The following is a 15,395-nucleotide window of genomic DNA, read 5'->3' on the forward strand; positions in this document are numbered from 1 at the left end:
CACAGCCCAAGGTTCTTTGGTGACTTGAATTAATGGAGCAGTACTGCAATCAAAATCTGACAATGGCATAGTTGCTTACATCACACGGGAAGCTAACCCACTTTTGTCATCAAGTCAGTCATAGTGGTTAGATAGCTGTCAGTGAAATCATGAAAAATTTCTTAAAAGACTATTCATTCTGTTCTTATCACTCAATTAGAACAATGCAACATTTATACTTGCAAATGCACCAAATGTTTCAGAGAACATAACTCTCCAACAGTTTGTGTTCTCTCCTACAACATTCATTCCTGCGTCACTGAGTTTGTGTGGACGGTCATCCCTTGCTAACATACTAGCTTGGTTTACATTTACTGGGAACCTCTTTTACTGCACTGTAATTTGAATAGAATAACATTGTACCTGTAGTATCATTTGGCTGTGGAAGAGCAATCAAAATTTGGCACAGCACCATTGTCCAAAGTTCATCACAAACAGGAGGGATTTTGTCCCCATCTTGCAGGATGTTTTACTCCGTCAATAGACATGTGTGAGTCAGCTGTAATATGTCATGTAGTAAGACTGCAGATGATGTTGGTTAAAGACAGAAAAATCCTTTAAAGTTGTAACTAAATTGAAACTTTTGTTTTACAGAAAAACAATATTCACTGTCTTATAGAGAATGGCAGTAGAATCCCTAATCCACATTTGAATCATCTGTAAAATCCAACCTTTCAATCAAATTGAAAATCATTCTCACCCATTAGATGTGTCTCCACTCATTTTAATTATCATTCCTCCAATCCATATGATGTGTTTCTGGCACCCAAAAGGTCTGGACTCTTTTTACATTATAATGCAAAAGTAAACTATTGTAATATTCAGAATGAGTGTTACAATACAAAATATCACAGTCTTCGCCAACTGCATTAGATGTTTCACACAAAAGTAAATGTGTGTGCTGTACAAGCGTCACCACCCCTCTCATGAGTTCTGAGAAAAGAAAGGCCTTTTGTCAGAATTGACTGCACTCGATCCATGTCACATAAGAATTTGCACTTAAAAAGGTACATGCAGAAGATATGAATCATCAAGCCAAATAGTTAGTATAAACCTAAAAGCAACTACAAATGTAAAGAACTCAATTTGAATTATGCGAAGTGCATTTTGGTCTTCAAAATGTCAACTAAATAACAACCTAAAACACACTGCTTGCTGGAACAACAACATAAGCAACATGCAGGTAAAGTACGGTTCCAAGGGTCAAATACTACAAAACAAGATTGACTAAATAACAAAAGTACTGTTCATTCAGTTAATAGTTTTGTGTGAATGTACAAGGTACATTTATAAATCTAACAAAAGTGGCTTCCAATGTGGTTTAAAAAAATCTGTAGTTTGAATAATGGAATTTAACTAATAAATGGAGTAGAGTCTACAAGCTGATTCAATTGCTACAGTTTCAGACCCACTAGTATTTTGAAGTCATTGAAGCTTAGCCAAGATGGAGAAAAAGTACCTTGCAGAATTCATCTGGAACAAATGTTATTTTATACAACATTTCTGAAAAATTATTCGAACCCTATCAAGATTTGCATAAAAAGTAAAAGCCATTATTAATAAAGATAGACTTAACTCTTATTCCTATTTGAGAGAAGATTGTTACTTTTATTCTTATGTGCAATTGTAGGAAGTCTGCGTTATCCACAGAGCTCACACCTGGTGTTTCTGTAACTATCAGTAGTAAAGATTTTAACCCACTTGCTTCCATCTGTTGTCCAGAGCCCACATGCAATGGGTTTATTCTGACTGAAATGCAAATAATGATAATGTTTCTAATATTAAAGAAAGACATTTTGCCTGAGTATATTAAAAAAAAGGTCTGTGTGATGTAGATGTAGTCAGGCTATAGAGCATGGATGAACACAATACTGAAGAAGAGCTTATGTTCAAAATGCCAACTCTCATGCTCCTTGGATACGGCCTGACCGGCTGTGCTCTTCCAGCACCACACTTTTTGACTCCGATCTCCAGCACCTGCAGTCTCACTTTCTCATACAGCATGAATGTAAAGCAGTCCATACTACAGCACATATACTGATTAAATATATCACAGCAACCACCCAGCTTAAAAGGGAAAAAAAAAGTGTAATCACAGCCCCCTTTCACCAGCTACTTTGTCAAGTACTGAAATTTAAATAGATTACCTACCAGAGTGAAACACTATATGGTAAAAACAATGATTGCAGATGCTGGAAACCAGATTCTGGATTAGTGGTGCTGGAAGAGCACAGCAGTTCAGGCAGCATCCAAGGAGCAGCGAAATCGATGTTTCGGGCAAAAGCCCTTCATCAAACACTATATGCATTGGTCAATAAGCTCAAGTTCAAAAGTAGCATCTTAAAAAGATAAAAATGAGGATTTTTTTAAAAAAGTAGCATATCAAGACATTTTTCCATTGGTTTTTGTAGACTGTAGAGATTTTATTCCACAAAGACATTACTGAATAACTGACCAGATACTATGGAGGAGACAAAATCCCTAACTGTTTCTGAAAGGGAAATGGATAAAGATTTATTGGAGAAAAAAATCTAAAAGATAAAAGAATACAAGAATTGCTTCAAGTGGATAACATTTCAGAGTCAAAAAATGAGATGTCAAGTGGCCATAGTCAGTGCTATACAATTCTATAAATTCCAGGCAATAGAATGATTAGCAATCTGGAGAATGGAAGTGACAGTCTAGTGATATTATGCTGGACTGTTAATCCAGAGATTCAGGTAATGCTCTGGGGACTTAGGTTCAAATCCTGCCAGGGCAGGTGGCAAAATTTGAATTCAATAAAAATCTGGAATTAAAAGTCAAACGATGACCATGGCACCATCGTCAATTGTCAGAAAAAAACTCATCTTGTTCACTAAATGTCCTTTAGGGAAGGAATCTGCCATCCTTACCTGGTCTGATCTACATGCGACTCCGGGCCCATATCTATGTGGCTGACTCTTAACTGCCCTTTGGGCAATAAATGCTGGAATAGCCAGTGACGCCCTCATCCCAGGAATGAGCTTTTAAAACGTGAATGGTGGACCACAACTGAAGGGCTGAATGGCCAACTCCTGTTCCTAGTCTCTATGATCCTTTCATAGTTCAAGATAATAGAGTCTCTCTCAATCAGTCATGGGATGAATGTGTTACTGGCTAGACCCGCATTCACTCCCCACGCAGAAATGCCCCTTAAGAACAATGAGCTACCTTCTTGAAGAACTCATGAATAAAGAATAGTATTGACTACATTCCATTTACATTATCAAATTATTGAATAACTTAAATCTCATTAATGCAAAAACGATGAGTTTTTAGTGTAGATACTGTTATCAGTGGCAGCATGATTGTCTACCTAGAAAATTCCATATCACTGCACATGGGCTTAGTGTCCCTTTGATGGCTGACGAGCCCAATCTTAAAGCCCCACCTCTGACCACACACTTGCTTAGAGTTTTTGCGAGGTGGAAGAGTCCTTGATCTTGAGACTGTTGGCATTCCTTTCTCCGGTTCCACTTGCTGACAGGCGTTCTTGAAGGATTGCGATCCTTCACACAGAAGCTTCAGCCAAGTCAGTTTCTTCTGAATGAGGGTCTCCTGTGCTTTGGGAGATGCAACATTTTGAGGAAAGCCTTAAGGAGTCGATGAAACGCTTCCTTTGTCTTCACTCTTTCAACTGCCTTCCTCGAGTTGTGAAAGATGATTTGCTTACGAACTTAAACATCCGAAACATGTCCTGCCCCAAATGATCATGGCCTCAACGCTAGTGCTATTTGCTGCTTCAAGGACACTGATGTCCGTATATTTATCCTCCCAACTGATGCAAAGAATCCATCTCAAACTGCAATAACGATACTTCTCAATAGTCTTATGTGGCGGTGGCATCTAGATGCAGTCTATGTTTTGGAACCATATAGAAAAATCAAAAGGATGGCCTAACACAAGGATTTGGGTGTCAGCATGGATGTCTCAAGCATTGATAGTGCCACCATGGTAGTTGGCATTTGGGCTCCTGAACTAGATGGCTTCAGGCTGGCCACATCCTTCTCTCTCTCCCCTTTTTTCTTTTCTCCATCTTCTGACGTCGCAGGAAGCCAGCGCGCACGGTGGGTCAGTGGCTGTGGTGGTGATAGTGTCTGGAGTGGAGACTCCTGGCTGTAGTCAGTCTGAAGCATGAGCTCTTGGTGGGGTCGCTGTTGTTGTACCCAGAGCAGGGACTTTGCGGAAGTGCTGGAAATGTATTGAAACCTTTTGCACAGAAGAGGAACTCTATGCAATTTCATCTTATTCTTTTTGTAAATTGAAATGGCTCTGGATTATGGCAAAAAACACTTTTCATTGTATCTTCCGAAATGTGAGAGACAATAAGCAACTCACCTACTCTCATCCTTATATGTCCAAAGGCAATGCTTGCAAATTGGATGATGTTGAATCGCCCTATTAATGTCAGCCTTAGATGAGAGGTAGCTCACCAGGTTAGAGAAAGATTCCATATTCGAGACGATTTTGCCATTAAGCTTAATGGAGGGATGGACCTGACCTTGACTTGGGACAAATTGGTAAAGATGAGTCTTCTTGAACTTGAAGTTGTTCTTCAGTGTGCTTCTGTGAAGACATTGAGCTAGACTTGAAGACTGTCTTCCAAGAGAGCAGTCATGACACTGTCATCTGCATACTGAAGTTCCGCAAATGGGGTTGGTGTTGTTTTCTTCTCGGATTTCAACCAATTGAAAAAAAATATATCGAGATAGTGTAACAGAAAGAAGGCCGTATGTACCAAAGACTCTGCAACATACCATAGTGACACCCAGTTTAACAAGCAGAACATCAAAAACATGGGGACAATGGAGACAGATTAAGGCAATTATGTTATATTGATCAACCATAATTGCAGCTGGGACATTAGATTTCCTACAGTATGGAAACAGGCCCTTTAGCCCAACAAGTCCACACCGACCCTCCGAAGAGTAACCCACCCTATATTTACCCCTAATACACCTAACACTGGGCAAATTAGTTTGGCCAATTCACCTGACTGGCACATCTTTGGATTGTGGCATGAAACCAGAGCACTTGGAGGAAACCCACGCAGACACAGGGAGAATGTGCAAACTCCAAACAGACAGTCGCCTGAGGCGAGAATCAGATTTGGGTCCCTGGTGCTGTAAGGCAGCAGTGCTAACCACTGAGCCACCGTGCCGCCTAGGTGGACTGCAGCGGTTCAAGAAGGCAAGCTCAACAGAAACCGATTCATAATTTAACTTAAGAGTACAAAGTCTGTCAAGAAGAACATTCAGATATTTACATATGAATACTCAGTCAAGCAGGAATGACTTGTTGTACATGGAGCCTTTCTTCAGACATTCTATTTTAATAACTTGTAACAATCTAGTATCTTTAACAGTTATATATTTATCCAACATCCACCTCTGCCGATTCTTCTATTACAATTTTCCAAAATCATTCCTCCCAATAATATTGTCAAAACGCTAAACCACTGCCCAAAAGTACAATAACTGTGTAAATGAACACTAACACACCCAAATGCACAGCTCAGCTGCACGTCATGTTAGGAAGTGCAAGCAGCTTCACACTGAATGCCCATTTGAAACTGTACCATGCAAGAAAGAGCTTATAGCAAAGCAAGTGCAGGAGAGGCTAAGCAGTTCTTTAAAGTGCTAGGGTGTGCTGCTCAAAATAAATGTCACCCAGATCATTTTGACTGACCACTTCGACTCCTGCCAAATTGATCAATCAATACCAGTTAAGTGATTTAGGATTCTGATTCTCAAAGTAATTTAACTTGCAGAAGAGATTACCAATTGTCACCTCCAACTACAAGCTAATTCCAATCTGAGTACCCTTTAATTTTGAATTCAAGATTAGGAACACACCATTAACAGGTTTAATCCACTCATTAAAGCTCCCATATAATTCTTGAATTTATTACAATTTTCAAATTTAAGATTTACATTGAGTATTAAGTAAACAGGTCAAACTACAATCTTGAATGAGGACACTGGCTGCAACACATGGTGGAGCACAAATACTAAATATTTATAATGACAATGAATATTGCTGATGTAAACAAGGGTTTATGATTTTATAGACATCTTTTATTATGGATCAAAATGGGAAAAGGATTTTGGAAGAAATTGCTGGAACTCACCGAGCTGTATTTACACAGCCGCTTTGTTTGAGAGTGGGTGAGAGAGCAAAGGCACATGGAATTGGGGGGTTCAGTGACATGCGTGCAAAGTGAGCTTCACCCAACGACAGATTACTGATAATATTTGTGCAATCAGAAATAGTCACAGATGCCATCAATATGACAAGCCTGTGGCGCCTGGTGAGGTGAATAACATGTGTATTGTGTTTATGATACGGGAGAGAAGTCTCCAAACTGCAGAACACTCACTCTCTCTCTGTGATGAAGTAACCAAAACCTGAGATATGACCAGTGACTTGAGAACATAGAAACAGGAGCAGGCCATTCAACCCCTCAAGCCATTCAATGAAATCATGGTTGATTTGTGGCCCAAATCCAAATAATTGGATGTACTCCATATCTCTTAACACTAAACAAAAATTTATCTCAGTTTGAAACTAACAACAGATCTAGCATCAGCTGCCCTTTGTGGAAGAGTTCAAACTTCCACCCTTTCTAACATCTCCCCTGAACAGGCTGGCCCCAGTGACTGAAAGGACATGGAAGTGAGGAGATCAGAGAACAGAAGATCTTAGGAAGCAAAGAGGGTACCTCATTGAATCCTGTGGACCAGTGTTATTGAACTAAGAATCATCATTTTGGGGTGTGTATGTATGTCGGTTTAGAGATTTAGGGGGTTAAGCATTTCAGGTTGAGAATTCATATTTGTTTGCCTGTGATATCAATTTATTTGTAATAAACAGAATATAGAACATTACAGTGCAGTACAGGACCTTCGGCCTTCGATGTTTCCACAGGTTGGCGCAACACTCTGAAGCCCATCTAACTTACATTATTCCATTCTCATCCATATGCCTATCCAATGACCATTTAAATGCCCGTAAAGTTGGTGAGTCTACAACTGTTACAGGCAGGGCGTTCTACGCCTCTACTACTCTGAGCAAAGAAATGACCTCCGACATCCGTCCCACATCCGTCACCCTCAATTTGAAGCTATGCCCCCTCGTGCTAGCCATCACGATCCTTGGAAAAAGGCTCTCACTGTCCACCCAATCTAACTCTATTATCTTATATGTCTCAATTAAGTCACCTCAACCTTCTCTCTAATGAAAATAGCCTTAAGTCACTCTAATATTAAAAGATTAAATGGGAATATCTCTGAATATTAATGTAATATTAAAGCAGACGACTCCCCACTCCATTTACACAGACATTTGCCACTCCTCTCCTGTTATTATCAAATTGAACTATCATTCAATCTCTTCCATTCAGAAATGCTTTCTAGCCATCCCCGGAAGTGAGTTATGCCTTACCTACATTGTCTTGGGGCATTACAGAATCAGGAAATCATCCACATAAAGATCCCCCAGGATTAGGAAGATAGCATTATCTCCGAGGATGATCTCATCCTAATATTGTACCTGAGAGTGACTGGGGGTTGCCTTCAGTGGCATGTGACTGTGGGGGAGTGGTCAGAGTATCTATAAGCATGACCAAATGACCTGAATAAAGGGAATGTATTTTCTTTGTTCAGTGCCTTCACATGCCTGAGAGTGGGGGTCACCTAGCTTGTACAAGCTTTAATAAACTTTAAATGTTTGCAGAAGTTGGTGTATGCAAATTGAATCTTGTATGAGGAGCCTCAGTAAAAGAACTGAACACCTCAAACTTTCTTTGTAAGACCATGCTTCCATACCAGGCAACATCCTGGTAAATCTCCTCTGAACCCTTTCCAAAGATTCCACATCCTTCCTATAATGCGGTGACCAGAACTGTACGCAATATTCCAAGTGCAGCCACACCAGAGTTTCGCACAGCTGCAGCATGACCTCATGGTTCCAAAATTTGATCTCTCTACTAATAAAAGCTAACACACCGTATGCCTTCTTAACAACCCGATCAACCTGGGTGGCAACTTTCAGGGATCTACGTACATGGACACAGATCTCTCTGCTCATCTACACTATCAAGACTCTTACCATTAACCCAGTCCTCTGTATTCCTGTTACTCCTTCTAAAGGATATCACCTCACACTTTTTTGCATTAGACTCCATTTGCCACCTCTCAGCCTAGCTCTGCAGCTTATCCATGTCCCTCTGTAACCTACAACATCCTTGGGCACTATCCACAACTGTACTGACCTTTGTGTCTTCTGCAAATTTACTAACCCATCCTTCTACACCCTCATCGAAGTAATTTATAAAAACGACAAACAGCTGTGGACCCAAATCTAATCCTTGCAGTAGACCACTAGTAACTGAACTCCAGGATAAACATTATCCATCAACCATCACCCTCTGTCTTCTTGCAGCTAGCCTATTTCTGATCCAAACCGCTAAAGCACCCTCAGTCCCACATCTCCGTATTTTGGACAACAGCCTACCATGGGGAACCTTATCAAATACCTTACTGAAATCCATATACGCCACATCAACCGCTTTACCCTCATCCACCTATTTGGTTACCATCTCAAAGAACTCAATAAGGTTTGTGAGGCATGACCTACCATTTACAAAACTGTATTGACCATCCCTAATCAACTTATTCCTGTCGAGATGATTATAAATCCTCTCTTATAACCTTTTCCAACACTTTACTCAACTGAAGTAAGGCTCTATAATTACCACGGTTGTCTCTTCTCTCCTCCTTGAAGGGAACAACATTGCCAACCTCCAGTCTTTTGGTACTATTCTTGATGACAGATCAAAGGCTTGGCAATCTACTCCCTAGCTTTCCAGAGAATTCTAGGATAAATCCCATCCAGCCCTGGGAATTTATTTATTTTCACACCTCCTCCTGGTGAACCTCAATCCCATCTAGTCTAGAAGCCTGTTTCTCAGTATTATCCTCAACAACACTGTCTTTTTCCAGTGTGAATAGTGACAAAAAATATTCATTTAGTGCTTCCCTTATCTCCAGAATAGCATATTCTTGTTAACTAAGTACAAATACATAGTTGGAGTTTTAGTTTAACCCAAGCCCATTCCTCAGGTAAATCGATTCAAAGTACTCAATTCCTCAATCTTTAACTTTTGTAATGCACCAAGGTACTGGACTGGAGTATGAGCACACCTTTGCAGAATGGGACGTGACATGATGGAACGACGAAAATAAGCAGATGACACCTGACTGAACTAAATTCCACGTACACAGTAGACTTATCACCTAGTCTGTACCTTAACTCCCCAGAAGACTTCACTGAAATTTTGGCTCCTCTCATGTAACATTAAGAGAATAATAAGATTATAGAAATGATATCATTCTCAATATGATGATGCTCCACAGCGAGCTCAAGCAAACAGTGAACACCATATTCAGTCTTTCAGCTTCACCTACTCTTTCTTAACCAACTCTTAAAAGCACTCCATTTAGCTAAGCAATACTCAGTGCAGCACAAGCTATAAATGATAGTTGACTTACCAATAAAAATTAAACAGACAGGGTAGTGAACCTACCTACCGCTAAGAGTTTACTCAACAGGACAATATGCAGCACATCTGTTTTCATTCCATAATGGTAGCAGGTGACAATTAAAATGGAACTCTTTAAATCAGATTGCAAATACTTATAATGCACATCTGAAACTGTCCATTTTATATTTTAAACTTCAACTATTTACAAATATAAGTGTTAAAATACCATTACTGTTGAATAAAAGCAGAATGGCCAGCTCAGGGAGGTCTCCTCAGATATTGAAGTTTTTGACTAACGATGAAAAACTGTTGTGACCTCACTGCATTGTTTACATGCAAAATTGACCAAATACATTATACTTTGAGTTTTTTTAAAAACCAAATCTGGGTGTATTTTAAAATATCATTCCAGTAAAGAATTAGCTGCAGAAAAGGCAACAGCTCTGTTACATTCTAGTCCTTATACTTTACAGACTAAGATGAAAGTATAGGAAAAAGTGTGTTATGGAGATTAAATCTGCAGCATTGCTGAAAGAGCTATCAAATTAGTCCAACTCTCTTGTTCTTCGCCCACAGTCCTACATATTTCACTTCCAAGTATATTCAATTTAGTTTTGAAAGTTCCTAACATGTTTGCTTCCATCATTTTTAGACAACACATTCAAGATAACTTGCACCACAATATTTTCATCTCCCTGTGGTTGTGTTTCAATTCTCTCAATCTTGGTACTGATCAGATGCCATTGGATACGGTTTCCCCTTATTTACGCCATCAAAAGTCATCTTCATTATGAGCACTAATTTTTCCCTTTATCCATCACAGGTACAATTCATTTCTTTAGGTCCCTTTTCATAATCAAAACCATTTGACTCTCACCAATTAAACACTATCGCCAAAGTAAATCATGCATCATTATGCTTAGGCTTAAAATCAATCAATCAATCAGCCTCACCACTGATATTCTCAAGTAAGAGAGTTGAGAATATCAGTGGTGAGGCTGATTGATTGGTTACCCTTCAGACCTGATGCTAAATAGAATCACTGGCCTTTTTTTCAACATTTTGTTATTGTTAAAAATCTTTGGCCCTCTATTTTACTTTTGAAATCTGTCTAATAACGCATGTTAAAAGATCCCATGTCGCAAACTGTTAGACATTACAGCATTAAGCATATCTTGGCAAACAAGCTCCCAAATATACCTTGCCATCTAGTTTTTGGGGTTTGAAGGAAAGAGTTTATTTTAGTTATAAAAACAGAATGCTGGAGAAACACCAACAGGTCTGTCAATATCTGAGGTGAGAGAAACAGCGCTAATGTTGACTTCAATATAACTAACTTATGAGGAAGGAAGTTCCATACACACACACTTCAAAACAAAATGTTCCATCCATATGAACAAAGATGGGGATGTGGAAGCCCTGATGCAATATTATTGAAGAATATCTTCTGCACAAATGTATTTGGTGAATAGGCATCCTATACACCCTTTGTGGGTTGTATGTGATAGAAACAGCAAAGAAAATAATGTTTAGTTAGGTACTTAAACAGTGAAAGTAGAGAAATGAGTAACAAGTACACAGGATTCTTATCATACAGTTCAAAGTCAAACTTTAGGAGTTTAGCTTCACCAGTTTACAAGTATTTGAATCAAAAAAACAAGTTTTGAGTTTTGTTATTTTAAAAATATATGCACTCTGTTCTACAGAGAAGAATTTATATCGTACAGAATACAAGTTAAACAGGAATTAAGATACTAAGTGCTTGTGGAGTACACATCCTTGCAACACATCAGCCACATGGGAGCAACTGCGACATTTCAACAAAATATTCTGATTAATAAATGTCATTCAAAAGTGCTAATCATTAACCAAAGAAAAAGTTACATTACAGCCTAGTTACACACTGACATCTTGGCTTGTAGAGATGAAAACCTTGACACCTGGAATCAGTGGTTATACATTATTTCACAAAGGAATAGCTCAGGACAAGGTCTACAACCAGAGATTCAAGAAAATGTATAAAGCAAACCACCACTTTACACCATCAACACATTTATATCCATCGCATTTGCTGCAATGATCACGAACAAATTCTACACCAACATGCTCTAAATTCAACATTTCTTACAATATTTCTCATTGAACTCCCTGAATGTGCGCACCTGTAGAGCCACTTCACAAGTCAGCAGTAAGCTATTTTTCATGGCCTGTCCACTTTCTCTATTTCTCAATGGAAAAGCACAGATCTAGCAGCATCTAAGGAGCAGGAGAGTCGACAATTTGGGCATAAGTCCTTCATCAGTAATGTTGGGGTTGACGGTGGGGGGGGAGAAAGAGCACGGACAGATAAATAGGAGGGTGGAAGTGGGGCTGGGGGATGAAGGAGGAAGGTGGGGCTTGATTGTGATAGGTTGGTGGAGAGGGTGGACTCTCCAACATCTGCAGTCCTCACTTTCTCCATTTCTCGGACAGTTAAGAATTTAATAGCTTCAACTGACCAAACTTAACTGTTCAGTGACTCAAACTTCATTCTGCAGAATGGGTGAATTGGCCACAGGCATTCCACTTCTGTGATCCTGGGAATGAATCCAGCCTTTACAGATGGTGTGTCTATTGGTTGCAATCATTGAACTCATGCATGATAACTGAACACAAACTGACAGCATCACTAAGAAGCCACAACTATTGGAGTAAAGGATCAAGAGATTCATATCTATGAGCAATGAGTAGTTTTAAAAGTTTGTTCTAATTTCTATCACTAATATCCTTAACCTTGACCAACAGAGGTTACCAAAACCATGTTAACTAAGATCTACCACTGTATTGGAAAGGTATACAAACAAGCAAACTGTGCTTGGGTGGCACGGTGGCATAGTGGTTACCACTCCTGCCTCACAGCGCCAGAGACCCGGGTTCAATTCCCGCCTCAGGCGACTCTCTGTGTGGAGCTTGCACATTCTCCCCGTGTCTGCGTGGGTTTCCTCCGGGTGCTCCGGTTTCCTCCCACAATCCAAAAATGAGCAGGACTGGTGAATTGGCCATGCTAAATTGCCCGTAGTGTTATGTGCAGGGATAAATGTAGGGGAATGGGTCTGGGTGGGTGTGCTTCAGCGGGTCGGTGTGGACTTGTTGGTCCGAAGGGCCTGTTTCCACACTGTAAGTAATCTAATCTAATCTACACACACAGTTGCAATGACAGTCATTACCCTCAATCTTAAAAGTCTTAAAAGTTAAATGGGAGTCACAGTTACTTCAACATGTTTTTTTTCCAATGAAATTAAATGTTTGAAAGGCATGACAGTACATCAGAATAACAAACAGCTTTCAATTCTTGCCTCAAATCTGAGCTCCTCATTTTCTACCACATCATCATGCAGCATGGACAATGTTGTAGTATTGCGATACAATATTGAAATGGCACAATCATTTTCATATAATGATTGCTTAGCTTATTACACATGGTGTGGTGTTTTCACGAGCTTTTATAGACATATGACTACTTCAAATGAAGTTTAAAAAATTCTAAACACACCCAGTGCTAAAAATTCACACAGCTGCCACCTCATTGTTTTTATCCTTGATATTTTGAGTATGTGGGGACTTGCTCTGAACTCAGCAACTTCACAGGTTCCAATGGCCAAAAGATCCAGACTGGAATTAAGTAACTCACCCACAAGTCCAATAATTCTTATAACCCAAGTCAAAGTATCTAAGTAGTCTTCCTACCTGCACACTATGCCCAATTTCAACTGTATCTGGATTATGCATTTCCCATTCTCTCCCAACACTGTAGAACAGTGATGCGCTAATACCCAAGGTAGGTCACTCAGAACCTTTACATGGAATTTTATTGCACTGCCGCTGATGCAACCAACTGTCACTTTTAAACATGAACAGGTATTTTGTAAATTTCCACTCACTTCCAAAATGGTGGCAGCCTGATAGCTGCTTTTGGGTGGTTAGGTGGAGGGTCTTCACTTCAACAAATTATCCTTGTACCAAAGCCTTGTGTTGTATACATCAATCAAAATAAACCATATGAGCAGGCAGCTGGAGTTCAGTTGAACTGGAGCTTATTTTTATGAAGTTGAGGGGAAGCAACAGGCAAACCAGAATGTGAAGAATCCTGGGAATTTTCACACCAGCATCACACTTACAGATACATACAAAAATCGATCTAGCAGATCAGGGAGCTCCAACCTCACCCCCTTAAATTTTACAAATTCCTCTCTAACCAGCAGTCCCCGCTTCCATTCCTCTCAACACTTCAATAGCTCCTCATTCCACAGATTCCCAGATCTAGAGCAGCTTCACTTGGCATTAAGTACCATCGGGGCACTGCACAGGGTGCGAAGAGGAGGAACGTATTGAGTCGTTTGGCAGTGGATGCGAAGGGTTGTAGGAGGGGATGGTTTGTGGGAGTCGGGGGGAGAGGAGGGAGGGGGTCGGGGGGAGAGGAGGGAGGGGGTCGGGGGGAGAGGAGGGAGGGGGTCGGGGGGGGGGAAAGAGACAGGAGGCGAGGTGAGGAATAGCATGACCGCCCCCTATCTCTCAAACTCACCCCCCCCTCTCCAAATCGGGCCTTTGAAGGCCTAGACGTCGCCACCTCTCGACCCCACTGCCGCTTCCTGCCCTCCATGTGGGACCTAGCCCACAAACCTCACTGAAATGACGTCCAGGGGCTGCACTCAAAGTCCTCACGGAAAAACAGGCTCGGACCTGGGAAAAAGGAGCTGGTCGCGCAGCCCGGGTTTAGGCCGCGCGACCTGGGACTGGCGTGGCTTTTTGGGGGGGGGGGGGAGGAGAGCCTCGTCACTCCTTACCTGGCCTTCGATGGGCCCTTGGCTCTGGCCCTGTGTTTGTGTCTGTGACGGTAAAGTGAAGTCGGTGAACTCGAACTCGGAGCCCTGCGTATCGGCCCCCAGCAGCTCGGCCTCCTCCGTGTCCAGGAAGGTGAGGGTCTGTGAGCTCGGCCCGTACGCGTCCACACTCATGGCGGCACGGCTCGGGAGCGCGCACTCGCCCCCCCGGCGCGATTCAAAACCCTAGAAACAACCGCTGCGCAGCGCGCGCCGGATGGGTGAGGAGCGGCGAAGCGAGGTCGGGGCCTTAACTACGCGTACTCGGCGGGAAGCCGGGGAAAGAAAGGGCCGGTGGGCGCGGGTTCGGGAATCGATCGCTCGGTGGCGGCCACAGAAACCCAGCGAGAGCCGCAACTCCCCCGCAGCGCTGACGTAGTACACATTGCGTCGTGACGCACACTGAAACGTCATTGCGCCCGAGCATGTGGTGACGTCACTCCCAGCAAGAAGCGATGCCGTAATCCACAGGAGAGCGGCCTCATGTGAGTGGGCGGGAGAAATCTACCCCCATAACTCCCACCACGAGACCCAACTTCACCCCCACCATCACCATTCCCACACTCATCTCAATATCCCCACATACATCACCAACCCCACCATCGCCCTTACTTCATGTTTAACCACTTCACAATCCCCACCCTCCTCCTGAAGTTCACTATCCAGCACTCCATTACCACTAAACTCCCATCCTCACAGTTACCCATAATACCACCCCACAATGCCACCATTTCTAACCCCACAATGTTCACTGCCACACACACTCACGCCCTAATAACCCTCTCACAGGCCTACACCATTGCCTATCCCCAACACATATTAACACGCCCCCAACATCATCACCTGTCAAACGCAACAAGCCCCCTATCATCCCATCCCCTCACACACAACCTCTCACACTGTCAACCCTAGTCCCCCCACATCCCCATTAA

General features: G+C 41.6%; 1 protein-coding gene across 2 annotated transcripts in view; it reads right to left on the bottom strand.

Annotated features, from left to right (window-relative positions):
• The window catches only part of upf1 (UPF1 RNA helicase and ATPase), a 68,041-nt gene extending 53,187 nt beyond the window's left edge, over positions 1-14,854 (bottom strand). For both annotated transcript variants that reach the window (XM_043721561.1, XM_043721560.1), the window contains exon 1: positions 14,428-14,854. In XM_043721561.1, the coding sequence (XP_043577496.1) occupies positions 14,428-14,598 (171 nt within the window). In that variant the 5' untranslated portion in view covers positions 14,599-14,854. The remainder of the gene's footprint in view (positions 1-14,427) is intronic.
• Between the last annotated feature and the right edge of the window lie 541 nt (positions 14,855-15,395).

Source organism: Chiloscyllium plagiosum, chromosome 31, assembly GCF_004010195.1.
Source record: "Chiloscyllium plagiosum isolate BGI_BamShark_2017 chromosome 31, ASM401019v2, whole genome shotgun sequence".
In the NCBI taxonomy this organism is placed as follows: domain Eukaryota; kingdom Metazoa; phylum Chordata; class Chondrichthyes; order Orectolobiformes; family Hemiscylliidae; genus Chiloscyllium; species Chiloscyllium plagiosum.